The sequence below is a fragment of the Oncorhynchus tshawytscha genome, linkage group LG16 (genome assembly GCF_018296145.1).
Source record: "Oncorhynchus tshawytscha isolate Ot180627B linkage group LG16, Otsh_v2.0, whole genome shotgun sequence".
NCBI lineage: Eukaryota > Metazoa > Chordata > Actinopteri > Salmoniformes > Salmonidae > Oncorhynchus > Oncorhynchus tshawytscha.
In genome coordinates, this window is record NC_056444.1 from 71,809,980 (window position 1) to 71,828,016 (window position 18,037).

The following is an 18,037-nucleotide window of genomic DNA, read 5'->3' on the forward strand; positions in this document are numbered from 1 at the left end:
TCACACTGAGCTAAAGGGTAGAGCTGATGCTTTCAAGGTGCGGGACACTAACCTGGAAGCTTGCAAGAAATCCTGCTATGCGTTGCGACGAACCATCAAACAGGCAAAGCGTCAATACAGGGCTAAGATTGAGTCATACTACACCGGCTCTGACGCTCGTCTTATGTGGCAGGGCCTGCAAACTATTACAGACTACAAAGGGAAGCACAGCTGCGAGCTGCCCAGTGACACAAGCCTACCAGACGAGCTAAATCACTTCTATGCTCGCTTCGAGGCAAGCAACACTGAGGCATGCATGAGAGCAACAGCTGTTCTGTACAACTGTGTGATCACGCTCTCTATAGCCGATGTGAGTAAGACCTTTAAACAGGTCAACATACACAAGGCTGCGGGGCAAGACGGATTACCAGGACGTGTGCTCCGGGCATGTGCTGACCAACTGGCAGGTGTCAACTGGCAGGTGACTTTTTAACATGTCCCTGATTGAGTCTGTAATACCAACATGTTTCAAGCAGACCACAATAGTGCCTGTGCCCAAGAACACAAAGGCAACCTGCCTAAATGACTACAGACCCGTAGCACTCACGCCCGTAGCCATGAAGTGCTTTGAAAGGTTGGTAATGGCTCACATCAACACCATTATCCCAGAAACCCTAGACCCACCCCAATTTGCATACCGCCCAAACAGATCCACAGATGACGCAATCTCTATTGCACTCTACACTGCCCTTTCCCGACTGGACAAAAGAAACACTTATGTGAGAATGCTATTCATTGACTACAGCCCAGCGTTCAACACCATAGTACCCTCAAAGCTCACCACTAAGCTAAGGATCTTGGTTCTAAACACCTCCCTCCGCAACTGAATCCTGACTTCCTAACAGGCCGCCCCCAGGTGGTGAGGGTAAGTAGCAACACATCTTCCATGCTAATCCTCAACATTGGAGCTCCACAGGGGTGCGTGCTCAGTCCCCTCCTGTACTCCCTGTTCACCCACGACTGCATGGCCAGGCACGACTCCCAACACCCTCATTAAGTTTGCAGACGACAACAATGACACAGCCTATAGGGAGGAGGTCAGAGACCTGACCGTGTGGTGCCAGAATAACAACCTATCCCTCAACATAACCAAGACTAAGGAGATGATTGTGGACTACAGGAAAAGGAGGACCGAGCACGCCCCCATCTCCGGGTTGCTCTGGGATGATGCCCGGGTCCTCACTGAGGACAGTTGGTTGTCGGAGAGACTGAGCTTGGATTTCTTCTCCTCCACACCACTCAAAGACACCCTCCTCTGACGCCTTCTTCTCAATTGAGAGGAGGGGCTTGTATTTGTTCCAAGGGAAGGGAAGAGAGGGTAGCTCAGGAACATTATCTAGGTAGTATGGGACTTTGTCCACACTCAGCTGGCTGTGATAGTGGGAAGGAGGCAGCGATTTGACCTGTTGTAGCCCATTGAAGGAGGCTTGGGGATCATTGGTGTGTCGTGGAAGCTGGCAGCCACATCCACGTTTGGAGTGAGGCTCAAGCTGGGTCGACAACGCCCTTTCGAGGACTTTGGCCTGGTCAAATGCATTCTTCTCCACAGGAGTAGAATGGTTTATATGCGACTCAACTCTGAAAGATGGGAGATAGTCAAGAGAGACCTGAAAATACATTGAAGTTTTTCCTCTACATTCTTTCTCATCATAGTCACTGTGATGGCATTCTTGCAGAAAGCCACTGGGTCTGCAGACTTTTGTACCATCACTGGTGAAATAAAACATGGCTAGCTAACTAACTATATGTCTGCTCATCGGGGTTGGAGCAAAAGCCTTCATACCCGGTAGCTGCTCAGGAGGAGACTGGCCACCCCTTTTGAGAGCACTGGCCAACTTGCAAGCTGAGCTAGCTAATCGTATTGACATGCCAGTGAGACAACATGTAACGTTGCTGCACTTGATTTCCTTGTTGACCAGTTACAGTAGCTAGCAAATTAGCTAGTGTTAGCTAGCTAAGCTGTCAGATCCAAGTAGATAACAAAGAGAGGACATACTTGCCTCTAGAATAACCGTGCAAGACAAGAATAATAGCAAACATATCTGCAGCATACCTTGCATTTTAGCAGATAGATAAGTCTCGCTTTTGTTTGTCAACACTCCAGCGGGAAGTTTTGAGGCTTTTTCAGCAGGCAGCGTCACTCAAATTATCAACACAGCTATCGTTACCTTGTCAACGCTGCTCGCCTCGCACGCTCGCACATCAACAGGTGCCCCCTGGTGCAAGCCAAGGAGCGTGCAGAATCAGTAGCATCCATTCCATTTCTATCACAACTGCCTCCAGTCCAGACAGAGATGTTTTGCACTGTGCAAGAACTGTAATTGAAACATTACACCACATTTAACACTAATATCCTTCTTCAATCTTAGTTTATATAACATCACGACAAAATGATAGAGATGCATAAATCATTGCAGAAATAGAACAAAAACAACATAGCTTAGGCCTATCATGTCACAGTGTATAATGTTTAACTTAATTCATAGTCAACAGAAAACATTTAAAACTGTAAAATAACTGGTTTATATTTAAACAAATAAAATGTCTATCTTGAGATTTAACAAGACAGGCACACAACCTTTAAATCTGCTAGTGCATTTGTAATGATACAAAACCTACTTTGAGAGATAAACTATGATGCATACTTAAAGTACATTAAGGAGAAAATGTAATGCCAGAAACGTGTGTTGAACAAAAACAGCACTGGAAGCCATAGAATTACATTTAGAAAGAAACCTATGGGTAATGTTGCCTTATATCATAATGTATAATGTACATATTATATACAATAATAATCCCCTCCTTATACACATAAATGGTCACCAAGAAAAGATCCAGAGCAGCATGGCTTGCCAGCATTGATGTGCTGGTTGGACCACTAGAGCTACAGTAGCTTGGTGGTCACAGATCGGTTCATGCAGTCTTACCAACTCCTATGAACAATTCCATTGGAGTTGGTAAGACACAAACAGATCTAGGACCACCAGGCTACTACTACAGTACTTTCTGCCTACTAGGGCAACTCCAGTATGTTGTTCTGGGCATAGAGGTCCTCTGTCACTTGGTATACCTCAGAGATGAGAGGCAGGGTGTCCCCTAGCACAGCCATCACCTGCTCTGGGCTACCTACATTCATCACATCAAAGAACGTAGCACGACCTGGGAGAGCCCAGAACGCTGTGCCGGCAGCCTTACGGATGATCCATGCATGGTGCTGGGCGAGGGACTCATTATAGGCCTCAGAGCACATGACCGAGGTATTGCTGTCCTCAGTGCTGGTTTGTAGCCTCTCCAGGAATAGCTCCAGCCAGCGTAGGGCACGGTGCAGCCTCAGGAGGGTGCGGCAGCCGGACTCTGGAAAACTGCCTCTCTTGGTCAGGTCCACCAGTTGGCTGTCCAGTTCATACTTGACCATAGACTGGATGGTGACGTAGTGGGCTCCATTCTCACCATTCAGATGGTTGACCAGGATTTGGATCTTGTTGACAGCATCCTTGGAGATGAAGGAAAACACACTCCCCAGGCAGTTCATGAATCTGGAAATAAAGGACAATAAACACATTTTAATCATTCACATAAAAGCCATTTTATTGGACTACCATGATGCATTCATATATAAGCCTACCCAACCCAAGTCTTCAAATATGTCATTATTCTAAATAACTTTATTTTGAAACAACCAGAATCATTTACACTGAGATAAAAAAAGTCATAATTTAAGGATACCTAACTAGATTATGTGCATAAACTGATTAGCTTGCCAACTATGCCAGACTCAAGGATTTATTTACATTAGCCCAATGCCAAGGCTAAATCAAATTAAAGTGTATTGTGTGTATAAACAGTGTAACAAAAATGCAATGTACAGTAGTAGATACAGTATATTAAAATTAGCTATGTGAGAATACAGTAGACATATATGAATATACATTGTGAAAAACTGTATAAATGAAACTGGAAATCAAAGTTTATTGGTCGCGTACACAGTTTAGCAGATGTTAAAGCAGGTGCAGCAAAATGCTTATCTTACTAGCTCCTAGCGAAGCAGTAAAATGTCAAACAAGTAAACAAAAAGTTTTTTTTATACAAAAAATTTAAATCAAGAAACGTAAGAATGAATCCAATTAACAACCCAAATAGCACTGCAACAGTAATCCAAATGCAATCTAGACGTACAATGAGGGAAAAAAGTATTTGATCCCCTGCTGATTTTGTATGTTTGCCCACTGACAAAGAAATCATCAGTCTATAATTTTAATGGTAGGTTAATTTGAACAGTGAGAGACAGAATAACAACAACAAAATCCAGAAAAACACATGTCAAAAATGTTATGAATTTATTTGCATTTTAATGAGGGAAATAAGTATTTGACCCCTCTGCAAAACATGACTTAGTACTTGGTGGCAAAACCCTTGTTGGCAATCACAGAGGTCAGACGTTTCTTGTAGTTGGCCACCAGGTTTGCACACATCTCAGGAGGGATTTTGTCCCACTCCTCTTTGCAGATCTTCCCCAAGTCATTAAGGTTTTGAGGCTGATGTTTGGCAACACGAAACTTCAGCTCCCTCCACAGATTTCCTATGGGATTAAGGTCTGGAGACTGGCTAGGCCACTCCAGGACCTTAATGTGCTTCTTCTTGAGCCACTCCTTTGTTGCCTTGGCAGTGTGTTTTGGGTCATTGTCATAATGGAATACCCATCCATAACCCATTTCAATGCCCTGGCTGAGGGAAGGAGATTCCCACCCAAGATTTGACGGTACATGGCCCCGTCCATCGTCCCTTTGATGCGGTGAAGTTGTCCTGCCCCCTTAGCAGAAAAACACCCCGAAAGCATAATGTTTCCACCACCATGTTTGACGGTGGGGATGGTGTTCTTTGGGTCATAGGCAGCATTCCTCCTCCTCCAAACACGGCGAGTTGAGTTGATGCCAAAGAGCTCCATTTCAGTCTCATCTGACCACAACACTTTCATCCAGTTGTCCTCTGAATCATTCAGATGTTCATTGGCAAACTTCAGACGGGCATATATATGTGCTTTCTTGAGCAGGGGGACCTTGTGGGCGCTGCAGGATTTCAGTCCTTCACGGCATAGTGTGTTACCAATTGTTTTCTTGGTGACTATGGTCCCAGCTGCATTGAGATCATTGACAAGATCCTCCCGTGTAGTTCTGGGCTGATTCCTCACCGTTCTCATGATCATTGCAACTCCACGAGGTGAGATCTTGCATGGAGCCCCAGGCCGAGGGAGATGGACAGTTCTTTTGTGTTTCTTCCATTTGCGAATAATCGCACCAACTGTTGTCACCTTCTCACCAAGCTGCTTGGCGATGGTCTTGTAGCCCATTCCAGCCTTGTGTACGTCTACAATCTTGTCCCTGACATCCTTGGAGAGCTCTTTGGTCTTGGCCATGGTGGAGAGTTTGGAATCTGATTGATTGATTGCTTCTGTGGACAGGTGTCTTTTATACAGGTAACAAACTGAGATTAGGAGCACTCCCTTTAAGAGTGTGCGCCTAATCTCAGCTCGTTACCTGTATAAAAGACATCTGGGAGCCAGAAATCTTTCTGATTGAGAGGGGGTCAAATAGTTATTTCCCTCATTAAAAGGCAAATCAATTTATAACAGCTTTGACATGCATTTTTCTGGATTTTTCAGTTGTTATTCTGTCTCTCACTGTTCAAATAACCCTACGATTAAAATTATAGACTGATCATTTCTTTGTCAGTGGGCAAATGTACAAAATCAGCAGGGGATCAAATACTTCCCCCCTTCACTGTACAGTATATACACCGGATTAATTTACACAAGATATACTAAGAATGATATGTACAGCAGTAGACATATAACAGTCATGTCAAGAATCATGTATATAAATAAATATGTAGTGTGTATACACAGTGTAACTAAAATGCAATAGTAGTAGAAATATTAGAATGAGCTATGTCGAGAATACAGTACTTAAATACACAATACAAAACCCTGTGGGAAAATGTTTTGAACAAGAATAGACTTTCAGAAGAAAGTTCTTTGTTTCTAGCTATTTTGAGTCTGTAATCGAACCCACAAATGCTGATGCTCCAGATAGTCAACTAGTCTAAAGAAGGCCAGTTTTATTGCTTCTTTAATCAGAACCACAGTTTTCAGCTGTGCTAACATAATTGCAAAATAGTTTTCTAATGATCAATTAGCCTTTTAAAATGATAAACTTGGATTTGCTAGCACAAAGTGCCATTGGAACACAGGAGTGATGTATGCCTATGTAGATATTATTCCTTTAAAAAAAAAAAAAAAAAAAAATGTATTTTTTTAATTTTTTTTAAATCGGCCGTTTCCAGCTACAATAGTGATTTACAACATTAACAGTGTCTACACTGTATTTCTGATCAATTTGATGTTATTTTATTGGACTATTTTTTGGGGGCTTTTCTTTCATAAACAATGACATTTCTAAGTGACCCCAAACTTTTGAACGGTAGTGTAAATGTATGTGAAAAACCAGTATGTGAATAAAAAGGTGTGGATAGAAGTAGTTATATAGGATGAGTCGTGAATAGAATACAGTATATACATATAAAGTGGGTAGAACAGTATGTAAACATTATTAAAGTGAGCAGTGTTCAATGGCTCTAGGCACATAGGGCAGCAGTCTAAGTTCCAGGGTAAAGTACAGGGTAGTAGATGGTTAGTAAGTGTCTAAGGTGCATGGCAGGTTACTGGGCACAGACTGGCTTGTGGTGACTGTTTAACAGTCGGATGGCCTGGAGGTAGAAGCTGTTTATCAGTCTTTTGGTCTCCGCTTTATAAATGTTAGCGGAGTGAACAGACCATGGCTCGGGTGCCCAAGGTCCTCCTTAGGGGTCTTCTAGGCCTTGCTGTGACACCGGGTGCTGTAACGTTAGATGTCCTGGAGGGTAGGTAGTTTACCAGCTACCAGTAATTACCTGAGTATCTAGGCTTACTGTAGCATTTAAAAAGACTTACCTTACGAGACCACGCCACCCTGCTACGTAATGCTCAAGGAATACATCTTTGTGTTCAGAGAGGCATGACTTAAAAGTGTCAAGAACCTCTTGTAAAGTGAATTTCAGATCCTCCAATGCTACAGCCATGGCTACCCGGAAGTACGTCTAAAAATGAACAATAATTAAAGTAGCGATTTTAGAAGCTTGACTGGGTTCTATTTAACCTCTGATCTTTGATAACCGATCATAATAACACATTTCTACCAAAATTATGCATTCTGATAACCCCTTGCAGACCCTGTTTGTCCAGATAACCAAACCACAGTGCGCAGGTCTGCGCCGGTCCGAAGCGCGTGAGAACTGCAGTTCCAAAGAGAGTCGATAATGGCGCGTGAAGTGCGTTGTAAAACAGTAGAAGAACCGTCACGAGTAGCACTAGCAAAAACACACGCTGCTACCCCATCGTTCAAAAACAAAACAGCTTCTGGCAGCCATTTATCCAGCGAGCTAAATATTTTTTATTTTTCTTTACAGAGGAGGCTTTATCCATCACAATTTAGCCGCTAGTGTCACCTAGTTGGCACGTCTACGTTTTAATTTCTAGCTAACTAACCAGCTAGCTAGTAGCTACTTGAACTAGCTAACGCTAGTAAAGTTAGCTAACTTTAGAGTTCTAGGTAGCTACTTTATCGACCACATTTAGTTTGAATACCCAGCCAGGATGCCTGAGATAAAAGTGACACCACTGGGTAAGTATCAAATTTTTATCTGCATGCACGGGCAGACATTTCTCCCAAACATGAAATAATGACTGTTGCGCATGCATAGGGTCGTTACAATATCTTAGAGCAGATCAATGGTGGTAACGTTACTCTCTGTGATTATAACGTAACATGAAGAACATCCAATCTTGGAAGGTCAGCTAAACGACATGTTGTGAAATTAACATGGATGAGATGTTCATTTGTGTATCTCATCCTCTTGTTTCCTCTCAGGTGCTGGACAAGATGTTGGCCGTAGCTGCATCCTTGTCTCTATTGGGGGCAAAAACATTATGCTTGACTGTGGGATGCACATGGGCTTCAATGATGACGTAAGTAGATCCACAGGGTGCTAACAAGTATGCAATTATATGTCAGTAGATCCACTGTTCTCAATTTGACAGTCAAATACACTTTAGGTTCCTTTGGTGTTCTGTTATTGTGCCATTGTTCTTTTCAGAGAAGATTCCCAGATTTCTCTTACATAACACAACAAGGACGCCTGACGGAATTCTTGGACTGTGTAATTATCAGGTTTGTGGTCTTTATATGGCACTTAGATATATCTAGGTACTACTCTTCTCTTCAGCAAGAGAAACAACCTTATCAGGCTCAACACAAAGAGAAAGAGCTTTCTCCCGCTCAAGGGCATTCTATCTTTTGATTGATTTTATCTTCTATATTTTAACTGATTACTCACACTAACTCTCCTAGTCATTTCCACTTGGACCACTGTGGTGCTCTGCCGTACATGAGTGAGATGGTGGGCTACGATGGCCCCATCTACATGACCCACCCCACCAAGGCCATCTGCCCTATCCTGCTGGAGGACTTCAGGAAGATCACTGTGGACAAGAAGGGCGAAACCAACTTCTTCACATCCCAGATGATCAAGGACTGCATGAAGAAAGTAGTCCCTTTGAACCTCCACCAGACTGTCCAGGTATACAGTCCTGATATGTACCTTTTTAATTGATAAAGTCAGGTCTTAGAAGTACTCCAAGTGTAGCCTGGTTCCATATCTATTTGTGTGGTCTTGCCAACTCCCATGGTCATTGTTTGGTATGACAATGATCATAGCAGTTGGCAAGACAGAACAAACAGACCTGGAACCAGGCTACTCCAAGGGTATAATGCATTACTTTCTCAATGATGGCCAAGAAACCACATTTGGAGGTAGTATTAGGGTATGGAATGATGTATTGTGTTCATTCTGTCATGGTTTCTTAGGTGGATGATGAGCTGGAGATCAAGGCTTACTATGCAGGCCACGTCCTAGGAGCTGCTATGGTGCAGATCAAAGTAGGATCTGAGTCTGTGGTCTACACTGTGAGTATTAGCCTATTAATAGAACTGGGCTTATTATTGATCAATGCATGAATCATGTGATTTCTTTGAAGTAACTTATCCTTACTTGCTTTTGCAGGGTGACTATAACATGACGCCAGACAGACATTTAGGGTAAGTGGTGATTTATTGTGTGTTTCGTGCAACATTATTTAGATCCATGCCTTTGTGTTCTATAATAAACCATTTGTATTTTGTTGTCATAGGGCTGCGTGGATCGATAAGTGTCGGCCAGACATCCTCATCTCAGAGTCCACCTACGCCACCACCATCCGTGACTCCAAGAGGTGCAGGGAGAGGGACTTCCTGAAGAAAGTACACGAGACAGTGGAGAGAGGGGGGAAGGTGAGGGCCACCATACAGGTTTTTTCTGTCCATATTTCTGTCCATATACATTCTGTCTCTCCAGTACTCGTGTCCTAAAGGATTAAATGTTGTGCCTCTCAGGTTCTGATTCCGGTCTTTGCCTTGGGTAGAGCTCAGGAATTGTGCATTCTATTGGAAACATTCTGGTAAGGTTTATTTTCCAAATTCGATTAGCATTAGTTTAGCTAGTGTTCTTTTTTTAAGATGATGTTCATTTTGTGTCTTGATGGCTGGATAAGCAATCGGGGAATGATGTAAAAGCCTCTCCTCTCCTTCCACAGGGAGCGGATGAACATGAAAGCGCCCATCTACTTCTCCACGGGGCTCACAGAGAAAGCCAATCACTACTACAAACTCTTCATCACCTGGACCAATCAGAAGATCAGAAAAACCTTTGTACAGAGAAACATGTTTGAGTTCAAACACATTAAGGCCTTTGATCGCTCCTACGCAGACAATCCTGGACCAATGGTGGAGAAACATCACCATCATATTTGCATGCTACTACTAAAACCTTGTTTACAGTTGGAACCGTTTAATGTTTAGGCATTGATATGCTTTAGATAAAGACAAGTCCAATGATTTGTCCATTATAGAAGCTATTCTTCTTACCCCAGTGAATATTCTACGTAGTCACTGGAGACACGTTGTCTAAAAAGTAAAACATCTGACGCACACCCAAAAATGTTTGTGAGGATGCTGACTAATGGAGAGTAAACTATATAAAAATCCAGAGCATACTATATTCTCCCAAAAATGTCATGGGTAAACCTTTTTTTTTTTTTTTTTAACAGGTGTATCCAGGTGAAAGCTATGATCTGTTATTGATGTCACCTTTTAAATCCACTTCAATTAGTGTAGAAGACAGGTTAAAGAAAAAAATGAGACATGGATTGTGTGTGTGCCATTCAGAGGGTGAATGGGCAACACAAAAGATTTAAGTGCCTTTGAACGGGATATGGTAGTAGGTGCCAGGCGCACTGGTTTGAGTGTGTCAAGAACCGCAACGCCGCTGGGTTTTTCACGTTCAACAGTTTCCCGTATGTCAAGAATGGTCCACCACCCAAAGGACATCCAGCCAACTTGAGACAACTGTGGGAAGCATAGGACTCAACATGGGCCGTCATCTCTGTGGAACACTTTCGACAGAGTTCATGTCCCTACGAAAGGCAAAAGGGGGTGCAACTCAATATTAGGAAGGTGTTACTAATGTTTTCTACACTCAGTGTAGAGTGCGCAACTTTATTGATTTTATAGTTTTTATGAATGGCATTGTTGAATTAACACTACTGAAATGTGTGTGTTCCCTCAGGTGGTCTTTGCCACCCCAGGAATGCTGCATGCTGGTCAGTCTCTACAGATATTCAAGAAGTGGGCTGGCAACGAGAAGAATATGGTAAGTCCCATTTGAGATATGGCATTTATGGAGCAGTGTGTTTTTTGTGAAATTGGGCGAAAATCAATTCTACTTTTAATTTTCTGTTACTCAGATCATCATGCCTGGGTATTGTGTGCAAGGCACCATCGGACACAAGATCCTGAATGGTCAAAAAAAACTGGAGATGGAGAATAGACAAACGGTAATGCAAGATAGTATTTGATTGTATTTAACTTCATGTAGAATCATGATTTTACTGCAGTAATAGATATCAAATGGACAAAGTGAAATTGAGAGATGTGAGCCGGGCTGTTGTTGTTTGTCTGCTGACCCTTGACCTTTGCCATCTGTGACCCCTGCAGTTGGAGGTGAAGCTGCAGGTGGAGTACATGTCGTTCAGCGCCCATGCAGACGCTAAGGGCATCATGCAGCTCATCCGCATGGCAGAGCCTCGCAACATGCTGCTGGTGCACGGAGAGGCCAAGAAGATGGAGTTCCTCAAGGACAAGATCGAGCAGGAGTTCAGTGAGTGACACCTGGATGTCCTTTTAACACTATTTACTTCAAGAATGTTAGGGCTTCAGAGAGAAGGATATATATACTGTACCAGTGGTTCCCTAACTTTTTATAGTCCTGTACCCCTTCAAACATTCAACCTCCAGCTGCGTACCCCCTCTAGCACCAGGGTCAGCGCACTCTCAAATGTTTTTTGCCATCATTGTAAGCCTGCCACACACACACTATACGATACATTTATTAAACATAAGAATTTGTGTTTTTGTCACAACCCAGCTCGTGGGAAGTGACAAAGAGCTATAGGACCATGGCACAAATAATAATATCATAATAATCAATAATTTTGCTCTTTATTTAACCATCTTACATTTAAAACGTTATTTGTTCATTGAAAATTGTGAATAACCACAGGTTAATGAGAAGGGTGTGCTTGAAAGGATGCACATAACTCTGCAACATTGCTGCAATATTGGAGAGAGTCTATCTTAAATAATTTTCTACACACAGTCTGTGCCTGTATTTAGTTTATGCTAGTGAGGGTTGAGAATCAACTCTCACATAGGTACGTGGTTTCAAAGGGCATCTGTGTCTTAACAGCACGATTTTCCAAGGCAGGATACTCTGAACACAGCCCGATCCTGAAATCTGGCAGTGGCTTCTGATTAAATAAAATTTTCACAGAACCGCTTGTTTCGATGAGTCTCTCTTGTTCAGATATCGGTAAGTGGACTGGAGGCAGGACATGAAAGGGATAACGAATCCAGTTGTTTGTGTCATCCATTTCGGGAAAGTACCTGTGTAATTGCGCACCATCTCACTCAGGTGCTTCACTATATCACATTTGACATTGTCCGTAAGCTTGAGTTCATTTGCACACAAAATCATACAATGATGGAAGGACCTGTGTTTTGTCGTTGTTAATGCAGACAGAGAAGAGCTCTAACTTCTTAATCATAGCCTCAATTTTGTCCCGCACATTGGATATAGTTGCGGAGAGTCCCTGTAATCCTAAATTTAGATTGTTCAGGTGAGGAAAAAACATCACCCAGATGGGCCAGTCGTGTGAGAAACTCATCATCATGCAAACTGTCAGACGAGTAGAAAATGATGGTCCGTAATAAGAACTTGAAGCTTGTCTGTCAATTTTTAAAAAAACGTGTCAATACTTTGCCCCTTGATAACCAGCGCATGTTGTAAAATGTATGTTGTTAAAGTGCTACATGGCCGTTTCCCATATCATTGCATAGTGCAGAAAATACATGAGAGTTCAGGGGCCTTGCTTTAACAAAGTTAACCATTTTCACTGTAGTGTCCAAAATGTCTTTCAAGCTGTTAGGCATTCCCTTGGCAATAAAAGCCTCTCGGTGGATGCTGCAGTGTCCCCAAGTGGCGTCGGGAGCAACTGCTTGCACACGCATTACCACTCCACTATATCTCTCTGTCATGGCTTTTGCGCCATCAGTACAGATACCAACACTTCTTGACCACCAAAGTCCATTTGATGTCACAAAGCTGTCCAGTACTTTAAAAATATTCTCTCCTGGTTTGCAGAAGAGGATGTCTTCCTTAATTGACCCCCCATAAACATAACAGACATATACCAGGAGCTGTGCCAGGCCTGCCAAGTCTGCTGTAATGCATAGAATTCACTGGCTTGTATGCAAAGCAGTAATTGTTTCAAAACATCTCACAACTCACAACTCAATGTGTTCAAAACACAACACATTGAGTTGTGAGATAATACTTTTCCACATATAACACAATGTGGCTGAGAAAAGGCACGACTCCCAATATAAGTGTACCCCAAATCAATGTGGTTCTCATCATATTTGCGCCTCTTCGATGGTCAAACGTCCCTGTCTATTGTTCGCTGCTTTCCTGGGTAAGGGGGCAGTAGCTCTTCGGCTGCATCAGATTCACTGTCAGTGTCCATGCTAGCTGGGCTAACAGCAAATGTAGAATTACTGATGCTAGCATTGGATGTGCTCGTGGAAGCAGAACAACTTGTGTCGTCGACAGGTGCAGGTCTAGTACTGTAGTACTGCTGGTAGTACTTCTTTAAAATCCATTTTCGAGCAAACGGAATGAGCAGCAGCTACGTTTGGCTTCATTGGTGCGTAAAACCCTGGGGATATTATAATAATTTTTTTAAACCTTTTTTAAACTAGGCAAGTCAGAACAAATTCTTATTTACAATGGCAGCCTAGGAACTGCCTTGTTCAGGGGTAGAACAACAGATTTTTATCTTGTCAGCCTGGGGATTCGATCTAGAAACCTTTCGGTTACTGGCACAAGGCTCTAACTACTAAGCTACCTGCCGCCCCATGACATTGTGTTGTTATTTCACATGACTGGGCAATGGGCGCTACTGTGGGTGGGCCTGGGAGGACATAGGCCCACCCACTTGGGAGCCAGGCCCACCCACTGGGGAACCTGGCCCAGCCAATCAGAATGAGTTATTCCCCACAAAAGAGCTTTATTACAGAGAAATATTCCTCAGCTCCATTCCCCCTTTATGGTAGAGAAATTAACATACAATTCTCTGGCAACAGCTCTGGTAGACATTACTGCAGTCAACACTCCAATTGCACACTCCCTCAAAACTTGAAACATCTGTGGCATTGTGTTATGTGACACAAATTCACATTTTAGAGTGGCCTTTTATTGTTCCCAGCACAAGGTGCACCTGTGTAATAATCATGCTGTTAATCAGCTTCTTGATATGCCACACCTGTCAGGTGGATGAATTATCTTGGCAAAGGAGAAATGTTCGCTAACATGGGATGTAAAACTAATTTGTGCACAAAATTGGAACAACATGTGCGTATGGAACATTTCTGGGATCCTTTATTTCAGCTCATGAAACATGGGACAGACACTTTACATGTTGCGTTAATATTTTTGTTCAGTGTAGAATTGCATTATGTGCCAAATAGGTTTGAGGATCTTGTTAGGAGCACTGGGTAGTGTTCAGTAGGACACAGTGTAGCAAACAGAAAATGAAAATCTGTATTCTTATTGGACAAGTAAGTGCATGTTCAACCTCCCTCTTTTTAACTCCATTTGAAAAAAATTATCTCCCTACTGAACACAGCTCTGGTATTATGCCTCATTCGTCTTTCTTTGTGAATGACAGCCATCAACTGCTTCATGCCAGCCAACGGTGAGACGACCACTGTGATCACCAACCCCAGTGTCCCAGTAGACATCTCACTCAACCTGCTCAAGAGGGAGATGGCCCTTGGAGGTATTGTTCAGTACATCTTAGTCAATCTTGATCTAGCTCACTCTCCTAGTTGATGTGTCTGTTATTCACTGTTTGACTGCTATGCGCCACAGGCCCCTTACCTGACCCGAAAAAGCCTCGTACCATGCACGGGACCCTGATCATGAAGGATAATGTAAGTTCTGAATTCCACCAACTGCCATTCATACAACGTAGTGATACTCTGATTTATATATTTATGATAGAAAACTTAACTATGGCCTTGCCTAGCTAATTCAGATATGCTAGTAATTCACGTTTTTTTCTCTGCCTTTGACCTTGCCTTGTGAGTGACCTCTTGTTGCCCCGTGTTCCGCTCTCTTTTTCTCTCTCTCTCCCCCGTGTTCTACCCTTTCCCTCCTGTGTTTCCACTGGGTGTAGAGTCTTCGTCTGGTCTCTCCAGAACAGGCTCTCAAGGAGTTGGGCCTCAACGAGCACCAGCTCCGCTTCACCTGCCGAGTACAGCTCCAGGACCCACACAGTGACCCCGACACTCTCAGCAGAATCTACACACACCTCAAGAGGTACCGTAAGACCGAGTTTACAATTTTTATTGTGTTTTCAAGTTCTTATTTGGTTAAAGCTTGGCTGTGAAAGGCACATAGTTTGTTTGATCTTCTTCTAAAAAAATGTATAATTTGTATTCACAGTACTCAGGTCTGATCCACTAACACACCTTCATATAATAATATTAATTACTATTTTCTTCTCTGTCTCTGTTCTAGTGTGCTGAAAGGTTATACCATCCAGCACCTCCCAGATGGGACCGTCATGGTGGAGTCCATTGTGATCAAGGTGTCCTCCTCAGCTGAAGAGCCCAACACCAAGGTGCTGCTGCTCTCCTGGAGCTACCAGGTAAGGAGGGCGGCTGTTGAAAATGAGTGTGAGCTATTGTGACTGACCACAGTGTCTGCTTAGCAGTATAGTTTCCTCCCTGTCTGGGTACACTGTCCGTACAACGGATCGAACTAGGGTCCTCTGCCTCACAAACGCACGTGTCTACACATTCGACAACATACTAGCCATTTACGACACTGAAAAGCTAGCAATTCAGTGATGAGGGGGGGGCATTTCAAACTGTGGAGTGAGCTTACGGTCCAATCTGAACTACAGTATGTAACACTGTACACACTAAGGTGTAGGCCACAACCTTGGAGGGCCTGTGGGTGGGTTTCTATACTGTATGGCACAAGTCACTATGTCTTGTGACGCACTTCTAGTTAACCAAAACCAATCCAAATCCTTTTATCCTATGTTTATTTCAACACAAATTATGTGTTATTTGTAGGATGAAGATCTGGGGAGCTTTCTGTCTACTCTGCTGAAGAAAGGACTTCCATCAGGGCTGTCTTCAATGTGACGTAGTTCAGATTGGTGGCAGGGGGCAGAGAGTGTTGGGCCAGTAATCGAAAGGTCGCTGGTTTGAATCTTTGAGCCGAGTAGGTGAAACATTTTTCTGTGCCCTAATTGCTCCTGTAAATCTCTCTGGATAAGAGTGTGCTAAATGACTAAAATGTAAACGATCCCAATGTGTAGCTTACTGTAAAGGTTAGTTTCAATGTTGTACAAAGCTGATTTGAATAAATCTTTTTATAAGAATAAAGTGTTACTGAACTTTATTTATATTGATATAATCCAAGTCACTAATTGTTAATACGCAACAATCAAGTAATTGCATTGTCATTTTGTGAGCTCTTAAAGATCCAGTGCAGCAGTTTTTATCTCGATATCAAATAATTTCTGGGTAATAATAAAGTACCTCCCTGTGAATGTTTTAAATTAAAATGGTAAAAAAATAAACAAAAATAGCTTATTAGCAAAGAGCAATTTCTCAAGCAAGCAAGTTTGGGGTCACTTAGAAATGTCCTTGTTTTTTAAAGAAAAGCACATTTTTTTAATCCATTTAAAATAACATCAAATTGATCAGAAATACAGTGTAGACATTGTAATGTTGTAAATGACTATTGTAGCGGGGAAACGGCAGATGTAAAAAATAAATGGAATATCTACATAGGCAACCAGAGGGCCTATTAGCAATCATCACTCCTGTGTTCCAATGGTATGTTGTGTTAGCTACAAGTGTTAGCTACAAGGGTAATTGATCATTAGAAAATCATTTTGCAATTGTGTTAGCACAGTTGAAAACTGTTGTTCTGATTTAAAGAAGCAAGTCCTCAACTGGCTTCATTAAATTGTACCTGCAAAACACCAGTCTCAATGTCAACAGTGAAGAGGCAACTGGGATGCTGGCCTTCTAGGCGGAGTTGCAAAGAGAAAGCCATATCTCAGACTGGCCAATAAAAAAAAAAGATTAAGATGGGAGAATGAACAGACACTGGACAGAGGAACTCTCCCTAGAAGGCCAGCATCCCTGTGTTGCCTCTTTACTGTTGACGTTGAGACTGGTGTTTTGTGGGTACTATTTAATGCAGCTGCCAGTTGAGGACTTGTGAGGCATCTGTTTCTCAAACTAGACACTGTGACGGGAGTAGTACACAGCGTTGTATGAGATCTTCAGTTTCTTGGTAATTTCCCTTTATGGAATAGCCTTCATTTCTCAGAACAAAAATAGACTAATGAGTTTCAGAAGAAAGTTATTTTGTTATTTTGTTTCTGGCCATTTTGATTCTGTAATCGAACCCACAAATGCTGATGCTCCAGATACTCAACTAGACTAAAGAAGGCCAGTTTTATTGCTTCTTTAATCAGAACAACAGCTGTGCTAACATAATTGCAAAATGGTTTTCTAATGATCAATTAGCCTTTTAAAATTATAAACTTGGATTAGCTAAGACAACGTGCCATTGGAACACATGAGTGATGGTTGCTGATAGTTTCCAGCTACAATAGTAATTTACAACATTAACAATGTCTACACTTTATTTCTGATCAAATTGATATTTTAATAGACAAATGTGATTTTCTTTCAAAAACAAGAACATTTCTTGTGTGACGGCAAACTTTTGAACTGTGTGTCAGTTAAATATCACACACACAGTACCAGTCAAATTTACACACCTACTCATTCCAGGGTTTTTCTTTATTTTTACTCTTTTCTACATTGTAGAATAATAGTGAAGACATCAAAACTATGAAATAACACATGGAATCATGTAGTAAACAACAAAGTGCTAAACAAATTCTTCAAAGTAGCCACCTACCCAGGTGTGCCTTTTAAGTTCATTTGTGGAATTTCTTTCCTTAATGCATTTGAGCCAATCAGTTGTGTTGTGACAAGGTAGGACTATCTTCTGTATACCCACCTATTTGGTAAAAGACCAAGTCCATATTATGGCAAGAACAGCTCAAATAAACAAAGAGAAACGACAGTCCATCATTACTTTAAGACATTAAGGAAGGTCAATCCGGAAAATTACAAGAACTTTGAACATTTTTTAG

The 18,037-nt window shown here is 42.1% G+C and overlaps 2 protein-coding genes across 4 annotated transcripts; one reads left to right on the forward strand and one right to left on the reverse strand.

The window, feature by feature from the left end:
• Positions 1–2,391: 2,391 nt before the first annotated feature.
• LOC112216282 (ceramide-1-phosphate transfer protein) lies at positions 2,392–7,328 on the reverse strand. Its single transcript, XM_024376158.2, has 2 exons — positions 7,025–7,328; positions 2,392–3,575 (listed from the first exon to the last, which is right to left on the reverse strand). Exons 1-2 carry the CDS (start codon positions 7,150–7,152, stop codon positions 3,053–3,055), a joined length of 651 nt encoding a protein of 216 aa, XP_024231926.1. The 5' UTR covers positions 7,153–7,328; the 3' UTR covers positions 2,392–3,052.
• A 78-nt stretch (positions 7,329–7,406) lies between these two features.
• LOC112216281 (integrator complex subunit 11) lies at positions 7,407–16,237 on the forward strand. Of its 3 annotated transcripts, none has more exons than XM_024376154.2 (17): positions 7,407–7,754; positions 8,001–8,098; positions 8,227–8,300; positions 8,481–8,709; positions 8,997–9,095; positions 9,193–9,227; positions 9,320–9,458; positions 9,561–9,625; positions 9,761–9,950; positions 10,792–10,875; positions 10,970–11,059; positions 11,220–11,382; positions 14,510–14,620; positions 14,713–14,774; positions 15,020–15,162; positions 15,364–15,493; positions 15,927–16,237. In XM_024376154.2, exons 1-17 carry the CDS (start codon positions 7,727–7,729, stop codon positions 15,996–15,998), a joined length of 1,812 nt encoding a protein of 603 aa, XP_024231922.1. In that variant the 5' UTR covers positions 7,407–7,726; the 3' UTR covers positions 15,999–16,237. The 3 variants fall into 3 exon arrangements, with proteins under 3 accessions (XP_024231922.1, XP_024231925.1, XP_024231924.1); XM_024376157.2 differs by having other exon boundaries at positions 9,761–9,875; XM_024376156.2 differs by lacking the exon at positions 7,407–7,754 and having other exon boundaries at positions 8,232–8,300.
• Positions 16,238–18,037: the final 1,800 nt, after the last annotated feature.

What these genes read in the sequence shown, in the direction of transcription:
- LOC112216282 (XM_024376158.2), bottom strand. Translation starts at nt 7,152, where the DNA reads ATGGCTGTAGCATTGGAGGATCTGAAATTCACTTTACAAGAGGTTCTT. An exon ending in GGGTGGCGTGGTCTCGTAAG is followed by an intron (nt 3,576 to 7,024) that starts GTAAGTCTTTTT and finishes CTTTATTTCCAG; the next exon opens with ATTCATGAACTGCCTGGGGA.
- LOC112216281 (XM_024376154.2), top strand. Translation starts at nt 7,727, where the DNA reads ATGCCTGAGATAAAAGTGACACCACTGG. An exon ending in CAGACAATCCTGGACCAATG is followed by an intron (nt 9,951 to 10,791) that starts GTGGAGAAACAT and finishes GTGTTCCCTCAG; the next exon opens with GTGGTCTTTGCCACCCCAGG. An exon ending in ATCTACACACACCTCAAGAG is followed by an intron (nt 15,163 to 15,363) that starts GTACCGTAAGAC and finishes TCTCTGTTCTAG; the next exon opens with TGTGCTGAAAGGTTATACCA.